The 19889-nt window shown below is 37.1% G+C and overlaps 1 protein-coding gene across 1 annotated transcript; it reads left to right on the top strand.

Moving 5' to 3' along the window:
- The first annotated feature begins 364 nt into the window (after window positions 1–364).
- On the top strand, window positions 365–19849 carry LOC137393213 (uncharacterized). Its single transcript, XM_068079664.1, has 4 exons — window positions 365–515; window positions 1009–1156; window positions 15786–15965; window positions 19067–19849. The coding sequence occupies exons 1-4, from the start codon at window positions 375–377 to the stop codon at window positions 19303–19305; spliced, it is 708 nt and encodes a 235-aa protein (XP_067935765.1). The 5' UTR covers window positions 365–374; the 3' UTR covers window positions 19306–19849.
- The last annotated feature ends 40 nt before the right edge of the window (window positions 19850–19889 follow it).

Below are 19889 nucleotides of genomic sequence, written 5' to 3'. Positions count from 1 at the left end.
GTAGCCATTCATATTATGAAGTTATTCCTATACAAGAGAGAGAGTTTCGCTAAAATGTTGTCTGTTCTCAATGGCTAGAACATCCTGAGCTATTTCTTCTGTCAACACCAGGTAGCCAGGGTTATCTGCTGTGTCTTCTGGCCAAGTCACAACATCGACTTCAGAAGATATGATAAAAGTTCCTTGCTTCAAATCCTTCAAAGTCAAATTTCACCTCTTGATAATAAAAGACAACTTACCATTATCGTAGACCATTCCCATCATATTTGATATTCGAACTAACGGAATCTATTTTAACAAAGGTCGACTGTGATAGTTAAAAGTGTTGCTGTCACTAACGCTTGGTGTTTATTCTCTAGATGGACACAGAAAATATGCAGCCTCTCCATGTGCATGTCTCTCCACATAAATGTGCTGAAAGACCTCCACATCTTTCTCCGATGTGTGGCTGGGAAAAAGAGGAGGCAGTTTCTCCTCAGAAACCAGTGGTGACTCCAACCAAGCGTAAAGTCGCGGTATCTGATTTAGTGCAGTACTAGGAAATATGGTCCTGCTTTTAAGTATTTTGTTCAGGTGTCACCTTGACCAGTACAAGTGAGCCTTTGATGAGCTGTTTTGCCATGATAATAGTACAATTAAATAACATACAACCAAGTTTCAGCCAATAGGTTTTTAGGCTTTGTTTTAGCGCTCATGGGATAATTTGTTTCACAAGATTCATGATTGGACGCAGTTCTGTATGCGCCTATACGCATTAATGCTTGCGTTATTAATATTATTTTTTAATTCCATTGTTAATTGCCATTCCGATAGAGTCAAATTTGTTCTTGACAAACAAGTTCAAGTTTGAGGGAGGTTATGAAGATGTATGTTAGAAATGCAAACTTCAAAAGAATTGGATTTTATAAACCGATTATTCTCTCCAATTATATTAACTTTTTTCAGTTTATTTTTATAACTTTAGCAATCATAATGTTGACAAATCTTGATAAATGATTCTACTTTCAGCCAGAAACAAACACCAGAAACGTCCAGAACCACTTGCTGCCCTTGTCATTTTGCATGGATGAATCGAGGTTTAAGGATTCTGCTCAGGAATCCTCAGTATCTAATGATAAGTTGCTTTACTTGAAGGTACCAGATCTCAAGCTAGAAGGTATACTTTCAGCTCCTCAAAACTTATTTCTTGTTTTGTAGGTACATTATCACTTACTTATTTCCCTAAAGTGTATTGTAATGGTAGACCATTACAATACACTTTAGGGAAAGAAGTAAGTGGTGTTAGGATAACTTTGTCTCGCTTTAAAGGTTGACTTGCAATAAAATTCACATTACAGTGTATTTGGTACCAAAAGATTCACCATGTCTTACTCTGCTGTGTTGTAGGTGCAGAATATATGGAAATGTGATTACAAGCTCTTAAAAGCTCAAAAACGAAAAGCTGCTGTAGATTGGAATCTGTTTATTTCTCTGACATAGTCATTACAGTTTGGTTATCGTCTTGTCACGTGATGTTCTCACGTGAATTGAAAGGCCAATAAAAAGCTCAATATAAAACTTGTCGTAGCACTCGTTTATGACAAACACTTCGGTTTTCACCGAAGACCCCTATCAAATATAGATGCTCGCTACTTTACAGTTTGGTTTTGGCATTATTCAATCGTCAAGTCGTAATCTGATCACATGACCCAATACTTCGCAAATAATTTTTGCAGCACTTTTCGATTATCACAGGTAACCAACAGGCTCGTCATGATTATCAGACAATGATATGTACTTCTTCGAGCTAAGGTTAAAAAGTTTAATGATTTTTTTACGGTAAGTTATAAGATATCGGTGCTAAAAGTGACAGCATTACAATGACGATAAAACAGACGCGTAAGAACAATAGACATGGTTTTATTGAATGCGTGAAGTATATTTGTGAAAATATTTCGACGAATAAGGGTGCATGAAAGTGTAAACAGAAACCATCCTGTAGCAACTACGTCCCATTTGAGCCGTTTTGGAAAGCGAATCCAATCTACGGCGGTCTCAGTGGCTGCGATTAACTGTTCGTTTTTGAGCTTTTAGGAGCTTGTAATCACATTTCCATATACAGTGAAACTCGGATAAATCGCCCTCGGATATATCAAACACATGGTTAACTCCAATGGATTTGCTTGGTCCGTTCCCACGCAATGATAAATGGCTTTAGATAACTCGACCGAAACTTCGTTAACTCAAACAGTTTTTTGCCAAACGGCTACAGAGACGGTTGTTACTATCGCTTTAGAATATCACTTTATTCCAAGCCATAGAGATAAACGTCGACTTTTAGTAGTTTTTAGGCCTCGTTATTACCAACATCGGCAAATATTTTCATTAACGACTTTTCTAAAGGTTTGCAAAAACCAATTTTACCAAACATCCGCTTAGCGATAAGCCCTCCGAATGCAAGAAAAGCGAGGTAAAATTTGAATAACTTTAAAGTAATATCGGCAAAATTGATAATGGGTTTTTAATAGTAAAGCAGTTTTGTAATAACTGACTTACTGCAAAATTGATCTTGGTTAAAACGCTCGGTAGAAAAATACGTATGTATTTTTTCTGAGCGTTTTAACCGCGATCAAGTTTTGCCAATTTTAATCTGAGAACGTCCTGGCAGTCACATCACCTAAAGCAACAAACAAATCTCAAGTGATAGAAAAATATCTATACTTTCTGATTAAAAATATTTAAAACTTCACACGAGAGACCCTTTAACTTGCAACAAGCAATCTATGCTTTTGATTGATATATAGTTTGTATATGTGCATGTGTCTACTGATAAATACGTGCACTTATGACTGTCCTGATAACTTGAACGCTCTAATAACTCTAACACTTTTGCTCGGTCCCTTGAAGTTTGAGTTATCCGTGTTTCACTGTATTTGGCACCTACAACACAGCAGAGTAAGACATAGTGAACCTTTTGATACCAAATAACTGTAATGTGAGTTTTGTTGCAAGTCAACCTTTAAGATGACTAGATTAAATAACTAGTACTAGCCTTTGCCGTGGATGCTGTGTGATTGTCACACGAAAGTAATGGTAAAGCGTATGTACATTAAGTTACAGTTGTTATCATTATATAGTTGACAATCAGCTCCACTTTCAAGTTTTTACATTTTAACAGCTGGTTATAAGGATGATATGTGAAGTTTCGTTTAAAGAATAGAGAAAGTATAATATTATTATGCTTTATTATTTATCTTGAGGCGTTGACTGATGTTCTAAAAAAAGAATCAAGGAGATTGACCAACCAGAAGCTGAGATATAGCCAGCCAAACACAGGTCTACCAAAGAACATAAGTGTTTTGGTAATCATCAATATATGACGTATGAAATCGACTTGTGTGCCATTGGTCAATTAAGCCAACTAATGCGCTCTCCTATGACAATCACGGCGTTTTAATTGGTTTAATCCCTGGAAGTATAGAACAATCAAATTGGGCCTAACAATCATTGCTCTGAGAATTCCGAACCAGTCCCTCTGACGTGTAGATTAGTTTTAGCATAAAATAATTACACGCATCTATTATTTCGCTATCTTGCTAGTTCAGCTCAGTTTTGTTGTTCTCCTACTTAGCTTCCCTATTCAGACTCATCTTTAGCGCTGTTCAGATTTTTTAACTATAGCTAATAAATGGAATCAATTAAATCAATCATCAATCTCGGTTATCATTTGGAATTTTCTATAAATTATATTAGTTACATCATTTATTCTATATGCAGTTATATTATTATTTTGTATAAGTTGCATTATGATTATTATATTAATCATAAAAATAATCATAGATAAGATAATAGATCAATAGAAAAATCAAATCAAAAGTTATCATTTTCTTTTCTTACAGCAAGAGCAGCACAGTCAAGTTATTCTTTTTAAAATAATGGCTGTAGTGAACTTACAGTCTGTTAATAGTGACGATAATCATGAAAATCAACTGAATGCTGCAGTAGGTACACAGTAGAAAAATGATGAATGAACAAAAATTCACATTGCCATTTCCTATTCTAAACAAACTGCAAATCCTGGATGTCGCATATAGACTATACACGCGCCGTTCGTTGAACAGAGAGAGGATCTTCGGAGCATATCCGTGGAGATCGCGTTAAAATTTGAAGCACAATAGTCAAAATCTGCTCTTCTGTTTTGAAAAATCATGGCGAGGGGTTGTGGGCAAATGCCTTCACCACACAATGTTTGCTTGATTTTCCTGAGAAACCAGAGCTAGACTAAATTCTTTACTATCGCTAGATGCGTTTCACATTTCGTAGCCAAAACAATCATATGTAACGGCGGTAAGGGTGCGCAACTCCGGCACATGACCAATAAGTCGATTTCATACGTCACAATTCTCAGGATTTTCGAAGGTTTTTCCTGATTTGTTATTAGGTAGACCTGTGTTTGGCTGGCTATATCTCAGCTTCTCGTTGGTCAAGCTCCTTGATTTTTTTTAGAACATTTAGAACGTTTTAGAACACCTCAAGATAACTAATAAAGCATAATAATATTATGCTTTCTCTATTCTTTAAAAAAATTTTGTAGCAGCCACCAAGATATGGGAGGCTCGAGTGTATTTTGATGTGGTTAATGTGTATGACAGTAGCAAATGTTTTTTTGCAATAGGCCAAGCTTTTAAATAGAAGTTTCAATTGATGTAATACATACATACAGTAGAACTTATACTTGCAAAGTTGTTTTGTAAAAAAACATTTTTTAAGTAAGAGCAAATTTGACCTCATAAATGCCTTAATTCGTTTCAAGCTTCCACAAAACTTGAACGTAGTATTTGTATAAATTATAAATTATTGTTAAAGTCTGCAACAAAAACATGTTAGAATTATATTACTGCATCATAAATAAGAAAGAACAGAGAAATAACAAATAGAAACAATGAACTATATGTTTATGTTTGGCCAAGTGAAGATCATAGGGTATAGGAAGACAGCGGTCAGAGTGGCTAAGTGAAGATCATAGGGTGTAGGAAGACAGCGGTCAGAGGAACAAGTGAAGATCATAGGGTATAGGAAGACAGCGGTCAGAGGAACAAGTGAAGATCATAGGGTATAGGAAGACAGCGGTCAGAGGAACAAGTGAAGATCATAGGGTGTAGGAAGACAGCGGTCAGAGGAACAAGTGAAGATCATAGGGTGTAGGAAGACAGCGGTCAGAGGAACAAGTGAAGATCATAGGGTATAGGAAGACAGCGGTCAGAGGAACAAGTGAAGATCATAGGGTATAGGAAGACAGCGGTCAGAGGAACAAGTGAAGATCATAGGGTATAGGAAGACAGCGGTCAGAGGAACTGGGAGAAGGTAGCAAATGATTGACAGCTAAATTCCAAAATATATGCAGTAAATTTAAAATGAACTTTATTTTTGAAATTTCACTTTCTTTTCTTTTAACCGCGACACGTATCTTTGTCTTCTCTCGGCTTCTTTTGTGCATTCTCAACAGTGGCTGTTGACGGGCGTTTTGTGAATAATCGATTTAACGGTGTTTGCTGTTGTTGACTTCTATACTTTTTCTGAAATGCATGCGCCAAACATTATTGAAGTGTGAGATAGTCCGATTGGTTCTGATTGGTCGAACTTGGTCTTTGTTTTTTTTCAATGATTTTAGAGATTTCGTTGAATTTTTCAACAATGTATTCCCACGACCAAGCGAAGCGATTGGTTGGGAGATTTATGATAAATGCACATGTGCACACAAATCTCGAAAATTATTCATTAACGGCCGTCGCAAACCCTTGTACAGAAATCTCATCAACACATTTAACCATTTTTGTGTAGAGTCGTTTAAATGTAATAACGATACAAAACACATATAAACCTTTTTACATATGTTACCAAGTCTTTGAAAGAATACCGCAAAACCCTAAAACTAACCCATCTGATCGGATTATGCATAAATAGACAGATTAATTCGGCCTTGAATCGAAATAAAAAATTTACAAGCCTATTGTAATTACGGTTAACACTGGCATATGAAACACCGATAAAGCCGTGCGACAGAGAGTAGAAATATTAAGTCGTCAGCATTTTACGAGAAAAACGTGGACATTTCGCCAGTCTATAGCATTGTTTAATTGCCGAAGGTTTGTGTAATTAACGTAGACTGTTTGAGGCGTAGACCAATTTACAGGTAAGACAATGTGGTACACAGTTTATCAGCCTACGTATTTTGTCCAATTACCGAAGTTTTTTAAATTACCTAGAACATTAGCCAGATTTCTTTACATCTTATCTAAAAGCTAGGACGGAACTACAATGCCCCTTTATGACAAGAATATTTCTTTATTTCACTCCAGTTTGCGGAAAACTTCCAGACGCATGAATGCTAATGCTTGCTTTCTGTTACATATCGCTGTCAAAACCATTCTACATTCACGACACAACCAACTTTCAAACTGTATATTACATGGCAGCGTGCCGTTTTACTTGTAATATTGCATTTCAGAGATATAATAAACATATTTCTTTATTGCTGTTGTTAGTTAAATTACATACAGTAGGTTTGGTCTACAGCTTGAATTAATATTTATTTTATTGTTGTAAAACATAGGTTTAAGATAGTAGTAGATTAGGCCTGATTTTTATACAACCTTTTGTTTTGCATAATTGACCTTTTGAATTTCATTTCAAAACAACTTGACAACTACCATGAACATACAACCTCCCAGAACACCACGTCGTCGCATTGGCCGTCCACGTGTCTCCCAATTATTACGGAGGAGGAGGAGAAATAGAAGGTCCTCACAGCAACCATCAACATCAAATGCTAATGTTCAACAACTCGCTACTCAAAATAATAACAACTCATCTGATTCAGAGAATTCTTTAGTAGATGTTGTAGGCGAAGCCTACAACATCTAACTAAAGAATTCTACTTTTGTAGAATTCTTACCTTTTGGAACTACTTTTTCAACAAGCAGCAGTACCCTTTCTTTTTTCCATTATTACTTTGGTCGTGGGCTGTATGACAGGGGAATTTCTAGTTTATTTTGGATGATGAAATAATGGTCGTCGCATCCTTCTCATAGAAACCCACCTGTCAATGGGCTTAAATTTAAAAAACCTTATGTATCGAAAAACACCTGTAAGTCAGAGGAATGTCTTCACCAAAATATGTTTTGTATATGTAAAATTTCATATGTAGAGTCTTTCATCAGTACATGTATAATTTCTACTGCACATGTATATACATGTATATAAGCACATATATACATGTACTAGCTGCATTACCGTCTACAGGGACAGATTCACGTGCAGCATAAGGTTTATTGAGAGTTGTCTTTCATACTGTAAAACAACTCTAAATATGCAGTCTACTGAAATTGTTGTCCTGATCAGATAATGCATGCACATATACATGTCAATGTTAGGGAGAACAATGGAAATCTGCAATGTGTCTTACAGCTTGATGCGTGTAAAATCTAGTAAATATTCTAGATTCATGTGTCTAGATTCATGCATCCGTTCACCCTCGTCTATATTTGCAGTTGACGATCGCGCACTTCTGCCGCTGAGCCCCCGCCTCGGCTGACCAGTCTTTACCCGCCGAGCAGTTGACAATCGCGTTCTTGCAATCAATCGCTTCGCACCCGCAATCAATTGCCTTGCAATCAATCGGCCCGCCTCGCAATCAATCGCCTTGCACTTTCCTCGCAATCAATCGCCTCGCAATCACCTCACACTCGCCTCGCAATCAATCGCCTTGCACTCGCAATCAGTCGCCTCGCACTCGCCTTGCAATTAATCACCTCGCACTTGCCTTGCAATCAATCACCTTGCACTCGCAACCAATCGTCTCGCAACCAATTGCCTAGCACTCAATTGCTTTGCAATCAATCGCCTCGCACTCGCCAACTCTTTCATCCGGAAAGCTGCGCCTGGAGACTCTCGCTGTACTCGGGGCAAAAAAGGTCTCCGCGCATCCCCGAGTGACGCCACGGCCCCAAGCTTAGCTGTGCTACCCGGCGTTGCCCGGGTAGTAAAAAAAGTCTTTGCACAGAAAATTGATTTGTCTTTAACATATAACGACATTTGCCATTCTAACTTTCAAACTACATATCATGAAAGAAGTGTTTTGTGTAGTTGAAATGAATTACGAGAGAAAATAAAACAACTGTAAAGGTTTTCAAACTAATGTAAATTTTAAATTTTATAACTTTCAGTGACCTATATCATTTGATAACGAATAGTGGAACCTCAGTTCTCAAACATAATCAGTTCCAGAAGGTGGTTCGAAAACCGAGTTGTTCGAGATCTGAAACAATTTTTCCCATTAAAATAAAATAATGTAAATTTTAATCCGCTCCAAGGCAAGAAAACAACTTCGGTAAAGTATTTTTTCAACATTTTACACCATAAGCTGTACTTGTACCTGGGTAATAAAAAAGTCTTTGCACAGAAAATATATTTGTATTTAACATATATAACAACATTTGCCATTCTAACATTTAAACTACATCGGTAACATGAGAAAACATGATAGGTAACGTATCATGAGAAAAGTGTTTTGTGTAGTTGAAATAAAGAGAAAATAAAAACAACTGTAAAGTTTATCAAACTTTGTCAAACAACTGTAACTTTCAAACTTCATATCATGAGAAAAATGTTTCGTGCAGGTCAAATAAAATTTAAAAATAAAACGACTATAAAAAGGTTTAGATGTAACAGTGAAATAATTAGCAAGTAATAGCTAAATTGAGTCTGTTTTGCTACGATTACAATATGAGATGATTCGGTAATGATACAATTAATACGAACTGAGAAAACAAAATAAAATTTGTGAATATGTTGAATTAATAATAACAGTTCTTGCATAGAAGTGTGTGTATAAAAAAGTTACTGTTTCAACAACAGCTATCCATCAAAACTCTGAATACGACGATACTGGTACGACGATATGTTATGTAAAAATAAAATATTGTAGTGTCTTTGTCAGATCGAAGGTGAGAGAATCTAGATGCTATTCCTACTCAAGATAATGCAATTGTCCTCGTGAAAAGTAGTGACCTTAACAGCGATTTAGCAATTGAACCTTAAAAAAAGCCAGAAATAGAGGTTCACAAAAACGGCGTCGTGTTTCATAGAGTTAATAAAATTTGATCGCCAAATTCTAATATCGAGAGAGTCTATTGTTGATATCGTTTTGCCGAAAACAAATTAGCCCTAATACGTCGAGGACAAAAAAGCATCGCGTGTCATGAAGCTAAAAGAAAGCCATCGAGTTGAAATTATTACGTCATTTTTGTGTGAAAACGGCAAACGATGAATAGGTTATGTATAGAGGCGTGTACTAACCGGAGATTCCCATTAATGTGCCCTAGATACCTAGTAGCCGCTGATAGTCCGAAAGGTACGGTACTCTATAAGGCGGACACCCACACAGACAACGATTGCCGTTTATATAGTAGATAGGTGTGCTAGCTGTGCTATCCAGCGTTGCTCGGGTATTCAAAATCAGCTTATAAACAATGAGCTGTAATAAAAGTTGCCTGCCACTTGTTGTTAGTCTAGCGCATTGCCAATTGATGATTTGAGTAAGCTTACTAACAAGAGCTATCTACTTTATGTCATGACTTTGCGGTCACCTATTTGCTCCCGTATAGCGGCACATATTTCCTGGCAAAGATATCAAGCTTGCGTGGTTTAGTTAGAAAGGTGTCGGTCTGGTGAACGGGAGGTTGCGAGATCAAATCTGCTTTACGGATTCTTTATTCTAAAATTTTAATTGCTATAGCTAGACACGCATACACATATACACATCCTCACAAACTTTGAAAAATATATATATAGATGTATCTATACATATATTTCTCAAAGTATGTTTGTCGTCTGTCTGCATTCCGGCTGTAGATATAGCTTTAGCGCATGCTGATTATTTTACTGATACCGCCACGCGTTACGACGCCCCTGTTAAGAAATATTTTTCGTAAGGTTTAATTACTATATTCTTTCCGCACAAACAAGTATACTGTATTCGTGAGAAGAGTCTCGACATTCTCTCTCCTTTCGGTCAGACAAAGTACGAAATCTCGTTTTTACATTTGTACCAGTATTTTGAGATAATAGTATCGTCATTTTTAAAGTTTTGATGGATATCTTTTGGTGGAATAGTAACCTTTTTCGAACACACACACACTTTTATGCAAGAATTTCAATTATGTTGCTGAAATAGCTGATTCAGGTTTTCGTGATTACACAAATAAGTAAAATACACTGTAGCAGCACTCACTCTTATGGTGGTGAAAGTAATAGTTTTGTAAGAGTAAGGAACGTTGTAGAAGATCGTTTCGTAGCGATCGTAGCACATTGCTTTATCAATACACAAAGTACAAATACATGTACATTGAATTTATTGCATGGCAGCGTTTTTAACATATTAAAAATATAAAATATGTAACAAAAATGTTCTAGATGAGTTTGAAATTGAAAAAATATTGTTTACATATAATGAAGCAATATTGGAATTTTTTGTTGAAATGGCTGGCCGTAGGCCGATAGCTAAAATTGTACATGGATGGGAGTGTAAGGGTTAACATACACACTTCTACACAAGAATTGTTATCATTAATTCAAATATTCAGGATTTTTATTTTGTTTTCCCAGTTTGTAAAAATTGTATCATTACCGAATCATCCTTTATTGTAATCATAGCGAAACCGACTCAATTTTAGCTATTACTTGCTAATTATTTCACATTTATATTTAAACCCTTTTATCGTTGTTTTATCTTTTGTAATTTATTTGACCTGCACAAAACCTTTTTCTGATGATATGAAGTTTGAAAGTTACAGTTGTTTGACAAAGTTTGAAAACCTTTACAGATGTTTTTATTTTCTCTGGTATATTCTTTCAACTACACAAAACACTTTTTTCATGATATGGAGTTTGAAAGTTAGAATGGCAAATGTTGTTATATGTTAGATACAAATTAATTTTCTGACCAAAGCCTTTTTATTATCTGGGTAACGCCGGGTAGCACAGCTAGTGTGTGTATATATTTGGATTTGGAAATAACTAGAGTGTCGGGATAGGTTAACTGTACGTATCATTTTCGGCTTGGTGTTCTTCTCTGGAGTCACTAAAGTTCTGTTTTGTGCTTCTGCACTCTTCAGATGGCTGGTGGTAAATGGTTAATAGTATGTATATATATACCGCATATGTAAATGGCTGATGATATATATACATACCACCAGCCATTTACCATCTAGAACCGCTTGTCATCTGAAGAGTGCCGTTGTATGAAACAGTTTTGTAGTATCTACATAATTAAGTATCTTTCCTCTTTCCCATATTATTTTTTATAGCATAAAAATTTTATTTTCAGATTAGAGTTTGCTTTATTCAGATAAACATGTATATAAAAAATTGTTTCCTCACCCCGGATACCCCGTATAGGTGGTAATTTCTGCTCTAACTCGGGTCTCCTACCAGAAACCCGGGAGTTTGAGCACTCGCCTCAAGATCTTAGCCGTTCCCAATAGCGCACTTTTCTGCAACTCGCCTGAGTTGATTGCTGTTGGTTTTTGGGCAAGCCACATTTTATGCGCTGGTGTTATTGCGCCCAGTGCCCCAATGACTACTGGGATTACAGTTGTTCTTACATTCCAGCATTTTTCAATCTCTTCTCCAAGAGGGAGATATTTCTCTACCTTTTCTTTTTCTTTGCTGGCTATATTGTAGTCATTGGTACTGCTATATCTATTATAGTAGCCCTCGTGTTCTCCTTGACCGCCACCACTATATCTGGTTGGTTTGCTAGGACATGCTTGTCACTTCGGATGTAGAAGTCCGAGAGGATTTTAGCGCGGTCATTTTCATTCACCTTACCAGGAGCTTCCCACCAGTGTTGTGGTTTGCTAAGGCCATGCTCGTCACATAGACTTCTATACAAAACACCCGCGACATGATTATGCCGCTCAGTGTATGCGTTTCCTGCTAGCTGCTTGCATCCACTTATGATGTGTTGGATGGTCTCAGGTGCATCTTTGCACAGACTGCATCTAGGATCGTCTCTAGTGTGATGGATTTTTGTTTGGAGTTGCCTTGTTGGGAGCACTTGCTCCTGGGCTGCCATGATTAGCGACTCTGTATTGGCTGTTAAGTTTCCTTTGTTCAGCCACATATATGTCTGGTGAAGATCGCCAACCTTAGATAATTGTCGGTGGTAAGCACCATGAAGAGGTTTTGTGTGCCAGTCAATTTCCTCATCAAGGCGTAGGTCCGTTGTAAGAGCAGCCGGTTGAAATTCAGCTAACAACTTATCTGAAGTGGCCATGGAGGCTGCATATGCTTTGATGCTTTGCTCCTTCTCTTTCACCGTCTGCTGTACACTTTTGAGTCCCCTACCGCCATCTTTCTTATGGAGATACAATCTAGTAGTATCATATTTTGGGTGGAGGGCACCATGCATGGTCAGCAGTTTACAAGTTGCTATATCTGTTTCCTTGATGGCTTCCCCAGTCCACTTTATTATGCCTGCCGGATATCTTATTACTGGCAGTGCGTGAGTATTTATTGCCATGACTTGGTTCTTGGCATCGAGCTGGCTCCGTAGGACCTGCCGAAGGCGTTTCTTGTAATGACTTTGTGACGTACCTCGGCATCGTGGTTGATGTTGCTTTGCATCATCCCCAAGTACTTGTACCCTTCTTCTATATTTTTGATGGTACCATTTGGCATTCTTAGGCCATCTGTCAGCATAGAATAGTCTTTCTTAAGAATTAGCCTTCCACATTTCTCAATACTGAAGGTCATTCCGATGTCCTTGCTGTATACCTGAGTGAGGTGTATTAGCGAATCAATGTCCCTTTCTTTGTTAGTGTACAGCTTGATGTCATCCATGTAGAAGAGGTGGTTTATCTTGGTGCCACTTTTAAACTGGTACCCATATTGAGTCTCCTCCAGCACATTGCTTAGAGGGTTTAGGCATATGCAGAAGAGCAGCGGTGATAAGGAGTCACCTTGATAGATGCCTCGCTCAATTTTTACACTCGCCAGCTTTTTGCCATTAGCCTCCAGTTCCGTCTTCCATTTAGTCATTGACATCTTGATGAATGCCACAAGAGCAGGGAGAACATTGTACATACCGAGGCACTCAAGTATCCAACTATGGGGAATTGAGTCATAGGCCTTCTTGTAGTCAATTCAAGCCATGGTAAGATTGGTTTGCCTTCTCCTGCTGTCTTGACAGACCGTCCGATCCACCAGTAACTGATGTTTGGCTCCTTGGGTGTTGCGCCCAATTCCTTTCTGAGCACTGGTCATATAGTGGCTTATGTGCTCTTCCAGTTTGTCTGCAACTATTGCTGAGAGCAATTTCCAGGTGGTGGGCAAGCACGTTATTGGTTGATAGTTTTTGGGAATCGACCTCTGCTTTGGATCTTTTATCAGAAGTACAGTTCATCCTTTGATCAGCCATTCCGGATGGTCACCTTGTTCTACGAGGCATTCCATCTGCTTAGCCATTCTAGTGCGAAGTGATGTCAATTTCTTTAACCAGAAGACTTGAATCATGTCATGGCCAGGTGCTGCCCAGTTCTTCATACGCTGCACTCTGCCCTTGATGTCCACTTGGCTGATGGTGAGTCCTTGCTGAGCCACAGTGTGTTGATGGCTCTCTTTAAGCCTCTTCAGCCAATTTGCAGTGGTGTTATGAGTAGTCTCTTTCTCCCAGATGTCCTTCCAGAACTTTGAAGTGCTAGATCGGGGAGGCTCTGACATTGGCCTCTTCAGTTCACCTTTGAACTGAGAATACACTCTAGATGGATTATTGATGAACAGTTTGTTCATTCTCTTGTTATCCCGCTCTTTGGTGTACCGCTTCAGTCATGCCGAGAGTGCTACTAGCTGCTGTTTGGCAGATTCTAGAGCTTCTATTGTGGCTTCCTTTTTTGGTCGCTCCAAACTGTGGTTAGATCTCTTACTGAGCCTACTAACTTTCTTGCGCAATTCCTTGATCTTATTTTGTAGCCTCAGCTGCCAGGGTGTCAGGATATATATATATACACACATATATATATATATATACACACTTATATATATACATATATAAATATGTATATATACATATTTATATCTGTGTATATATTTATAAATATATTAATAAATATGTATATAAATATGTTATAAATGTATATGTTTTGTTATATATATATTTATAAAGATATGTATAGGCTATCAATCTTTTTTGGTTATGTATGTAATTTGATAATTATATACCGTATATCCCCGCATATAAGCCGATCCTAGAACGCAAAGATTTTGTACAAAACTAAGGGGTCTGACTCATACGAGCGTAAATTTGATTGAAAGCAAATTAAATTACATAATGGTAACTTAATTTTCATAACTATAACTCCGAACCCTTATTAACTGAACTTTATTAATAAAAGTAAAACATAACAACAATGGTTACCATTATAATTAACTCTTTCGCTACCAAACAAATTTTTATGAAGACAAATATTCGGTAAACAAAATACATGTATTTGACATTGGCGCATATAAGTTGCCATATCATTTAAGCTACTAAAGTAGCATAAAATTGTACATCATTTAATGCCATAAAAAGGCTACACATGTTGCAGTAATACTGACACTTTTTTGTCCCTTTCATACTATCGTGGTGGACAAGGTAAGCAAGTTCCGAGTCAGATGAGTTTCTACTATTACTATAACTTACGGCATTATTATTACTGTTAAAGAGTAAATACTCACTGTCACTACTACTATTATTGCCCAATAGATAATCATCAGAAGTTCATTAATCGACAACTTGTGAAACCTGTATAAACCTGTATAACCTGTTTTGTACTAAGATAATAGATAATTATCGGAAGTCCATTGATCTAGAATTAGTGAAACCTGTATAGCTGTAATGCTTCTGATCATCTCGAAGAACAAATTCCTATAACTGTAATGCTTCTGATCATCTCGAAGAACAAATTGCTATAAAAATGTGCTTTTGAAAAACGAAACTAAAGCGTGGTTTCCATATCAGCTGAAAGACCCTGGTGGTAATCTCGTGCAGCAAGACGCTTGCTGCGCTAGGCTAGACAGCTTTATGTTCACATAAAGCTGCGTCGCTAATGATTGCTTAAAAATGGCCACGCCGTTTTAAAATGCTGACTTCCACTTGTACAGTGCATTTTAGGAAGGTTTTGTTTGCAGCTCCTTGTGAACGTTGAACAGCGCTGAACTTATGCGTTTCTTGCCGGCAACTACTGGCGGTACTTGGCGCATGGGTTCCCAGTTCACCGTGCTTGCGGTGTATGTGAGAACCAGGCGTAAGGTCAGGTGAGATGCAAACATGTTTTCCATTGGCTCAACGCAAACAGATGACTGTTTCCTTTCGATTAAGCAGACACGATACGCTAATTATACAACTACTCACCCATCAGAATTGGTGTTGTACTAAGATTGCAAAACCAGCTTCATTTCTACAACCTTTTGCTCTGATATATACATACGGCTCGTTACAATTAGTTACGTACGATTTATAGGGTCGACTTGTATCAGTTGTATACCATTTGTGGTCATTGTTACAATCTTCCATTATCATTCATTGATTGTTGATGGTGCTAACTATTTTTGATCTAGAATTGAAGTTATTTACGGTTTTTTTCTATTAGAGTACTTTGTACACTAGCACAGTTTTATACAGGAGAGCATGCGGTTATACACAGCCATACACTTCCATATACAGCCATACTTAAGTCAAGTTCACCCTAGGTCTCTTCATTTAGATCTTTATGACTGGTCCAGTCGTCAATCGGAATGCCGTGTAACCACCGTGAACCCAACAAGAGGACTGGTAACACAAAAAAGTTCTGCTGGGTCTACAGTAGAAGTCAATGAGGAGCTCATTGCCCTCTTCAGGTTTGAAGAGAGCGTATTTGCTGTTATGGAAAAATGTCCACACGCTGGTAAGAAACATCTTAACCCTTTTCTTTGGTGATGCGAGAGACATTGCAATTTTCTGTTGACAGTGTACATGTATTTCTGGGAATCAACTCTTGGACTTATGTTAGCATTCTGTTTTCCAGTATCTTTGTCTTCAATATTAAAACTGACCATAAAGCATCGGAAATGTGTGGTCAATCGCATCTGGTCATTATGTGACCTACCGACAAACTGGAATTATTTGTTTCAATTATAAAACAAAAGCATTGAATTATGGACGGTTAGGCGACAGTCAATAGGGCGCCAGACACTTAGGCGACATTTTCGGTTTAGAAGGCGACAACTTCAGACGGAAGGGCGACACAGCGGACAAACAGGCGGCAATTCCAGACTTTGAGGCGACAATTCTGAGGACAGAATTAATTCAAATGTTATGTTGTTGTAAATTAGTAGTGAACAGTAACAAGACGCCAACTTTATTGATGCCCAGATCGGAAATCTTACATAGTACATTTTTCACACATTGCTCCACCTTATTTCCTTGGCATCTATTACCTGCTTATATCCTCATTAATCTGATTACATTATTCTTGTACACACAACAGAATCTTATAATCTATTAATGAAGGTACCCAACTATTCATTTAATTGAGATGGTTATTATTAAAAAAAAAACGGCTGAGCTTAATCTGTCTTTAATAGCCCAACTACTCTTCTGTTCATCAAAATTCCACAAATTGAACTCTAGAGTTTGTCAACTCCACATGCTCAGAAGTCATTTAGACAGTCACTACTATCTTTTTCACTTCCTTCCTTGAATGCTTGGGAAAACTGGCAAGTTGCTTATCAATGTGGCAAGAGTCTGAGATTCCTTACTGCCTAATATATGACATCATAGAGGTACCAACTTTTTTAACCCCTTTGAAGCGATACATTCTTGAGTCAATAACATATTGCTGTTAATGAATTATACTATCGCTGGCTCATGTATCATGTATTAGGACCCTCAGTAGTAACTCTCTAACTAATGTATATTCTTGTTCTAATTGCAGTATGAAAATAAATACATACATTTGAGTGTAGCTTGATACATATTAATAAATTTGCTTTTTGGTATATTTATACAAATAGTAAAGCTGATTTTTATCATATATTATTTTCAAAAATACGTCTATCAATAGTTTGCAGCATTCTTTTTTTACAATGACTTTATCCTGATTGATACTATGTAGATAAACCCACCTAGGGATAGAACTTCTCTTTCCTATCTAGAATGACGAGATCAGGTTCACGGTTATAAATTGGCAACTGAATATTACTTTCTACTAATTCTAAAACTTACATGAAAAGATAACTTGAACTACAGGACTATAATTATAAACAGTGACTCGCATGTACTCGCATGTACTTGTACCTCCAATCATAAACAAAAATAATAGCGGGAAATTCCCTGCACCGCTCTTTAATAAAGTTATCATCAAAGTCTATGTAATATTTTCTAATCTTTTCTGAAGTCTGTCCTTTGTTAAAATAGTCGTGTATAAATAAGATTCATAGTGCGTGTTAAAATGCAAAATATAGTATATGATGTGGCACATGGCAGCATTAACCTGCAGCTGAGTATATATCACAAAGGTCTTTGAGGTGTTGATCACTTCTCATTGTCTCAAACTACAAGTTGTGTGTGCCATCGGGATATGTGACAAAAGTGATTCGGTCAAATATCTCAAGTGGCTCTAAGGGTAACATGGCATCAGGACCGGTTGATTTCTATGCTTTGGAATGGATAATTTCTCCATAAGCTTTCTGTGATGCTGTTTAGTTTTCTTGCGACAAACTGCAGAAGTTAGTAAAATATGGCTATATCGTAGACACCTATGTCAGAAAAAGCCTTCATTCTTCATACTCCAATAAAATCTCAACAAACATAGATTAGTGTGAACCGTAATTTAGCCTATTATAAAGAAACAAGGATAAGGAAATCATTCTTTCCACAAGTAAATGAGAAATCACAATAATAGGGAATTGTCTTTTCATCTCACACAAAGAGCAAACTTCTCTCCCAGGCTACTATGAATTTTGACGATCGAAACCATCAAACTATCTTTTCTCGAGATGAGATAACTCTAAAGTTTCGACAATCAGAAACAATATTGTTGACATTTCATCCGAGAACGTGACTTTTCGAACCGTTTTGAACTAACATGCTGACACAAAAACAAGTTTTGGTGTTTTAATTGAATAAGTTAGATATATTTTTATAAAAATAGCCTTAATATTTTGTTAAATGTCTGAACATGATAGCATGATCTGAATAGCATGATCAGAAAAATCCCACCAATGGCGTTTAAAAATACTATTTCAATTTATAAAAAAAGTCTGTAAAAATAAAACAATAGGCTACTTTCAAAAATATACGTAAGCATTGTACACGACGGCAGAATCTCATAGTTTGTCAGTACATTACATATAATAATAGCCATAATATAATACACATAATAGCCTTCAACCAAACAGCCAAAAAAATTGTTGCCCTTCCGTCTGAAGTTGTCGCCTTTTGAACCGAAAGTGTCCCCTAAGTGTCTGTCGCCCTGTTGACTGTCCCCCAAAAGTCCAGTTACCAAAAACATTACCTCTTTTTCACCGTAATACCACTCGAACTGGTCTTAAGATCTGTGGTTTTAAACTAACATTGGAGGGTATGAAGGACTGCTTAGTACTAGAGAAGCACCATTAGAAATGGCTTCTACTGAAGAGGCCATTTCTAATTTCTACCAACTTTCTTATGTACGCATCTGTAATGTTGCGGGAACAATTTGGAACACTGTATATTATTGAGACAAATATTTGATCAGGTTTTAGGTGTTACTGTATATAAAAAATTCATATGTAGATTTGCCCTTAAGTTAAGGTTTGTTGGATGGAAATGAATTATGTCAAGACAAATCTCTGTTCATCAGCCTCGTGCGCAACCTCATGTCGAGGTTTGACTATACAGCTTTGAATTTGAATTATACAAGAGATCATTGTTGACTCGGCTCTCCGATAAGCTTTCAGTAAGTCCTCAATAGCCTTGACCTTAATAGCTTCGCACAGGTTGGTTCGATTGAGCATTTGTATGTAGGTGGACCACTTCACCTCGGAGACATTGAGGCGCTACCAACAACTGGCTCTGTCTGCGTCACCTGTCCTTGGCATGGCTGGAAAATGGATCTCTCTAGCGGAAAGGTTCTGTTTCCATTGAATAGGTCAGAAATGGCACGCGTGTACAAGACAATGCTGGATGCCGATGATTGTATTTGGATTGGGTTTAACAAGTTCAGTGCTCAGTACTTTAACCTCTCTAGTGATCACGACTTCTGATTGCCTCTATTGCGATGCATTTGTTGGCCAATGGTAGAAGTAATTTTCATACTAGTTTTTTAGTTAGTTTACTTAAGGGATCTTTACTCGATGTACCAGTGTATAACGTCTGCTCATTGACTTCTTTCAACCTACAACCTAGCCTTGGGGCCATATTGTCTAGGGTATAACCCAGACCTAAGGTATTTAGTCCTGTGTGAATCTATTGCTCTTTGTGCTCTCTCTAACGCTCCTTGCATTCTCACCAGCAACAATAATCTAATCGCTTTGGAAACTATCGATATACCTTACCATTAAATCAGTAGTATTTACTCTGCTAGGCATCTCGTACAAAGATATTTTATATACATAGCTTATATAGGTTTAACCATGCAAGTGACATTCAGCTCTGCTCACAAATATTTTATATAATTAATCACAAAACATTCTTTTATTTCATATATATCGTTATATACAGTTGACAGTGATCACTAATTTTATTAGACCGCAGCTTGATATAAATATCTGATTGGTGTCTAATATATACATAATGTTAACCTGTTTGTATGGGGGCTAGTAAAATCAAAACTGGTATAATACTGATT

This window comes from Watersipora subatra, chromosome 4 (assembly GCF_963576615.1).
Source record: "Watersipora subatra chromosome 4, tzWatSuba1.1, whole genome shotgun sequence".
NCBI classification, from domain to species: domain Eukaryota; kingdom Metazoa; phylum Bryozoa; class Gymnolaemata; order Cheilostomatida; family Watersiporidae; genus Watersipora; species Watersipora subatra.
Note: the sequence above shows the minus strand (reverse complement) of the source record. Positions and strands in the feature narration are given on the sequence as shown.

Coding starts and splice junctions, on each gene's coding strand:
- LOC137393213 (XM_068079664.1), top strand. CDS start 375: ATGCAGCCTCTCCATGTGCATGTCTCTCCACATAAATGTGCTGAAAGA. Junction 1,157..15,785: donor ACCAGATCTCAAGCTAGAAG/GTATACTTTCAG, acceptor CTCTTCATTTAG/ATCTTTATGACTGGTCCAGT. Junction 15,966..19,066: donor GGAAAAATGTCCACACGCTG/GTAAGAAACATC, acceptor ATTTGTATGTAG/GTGGACCACTTCACCTCGGA.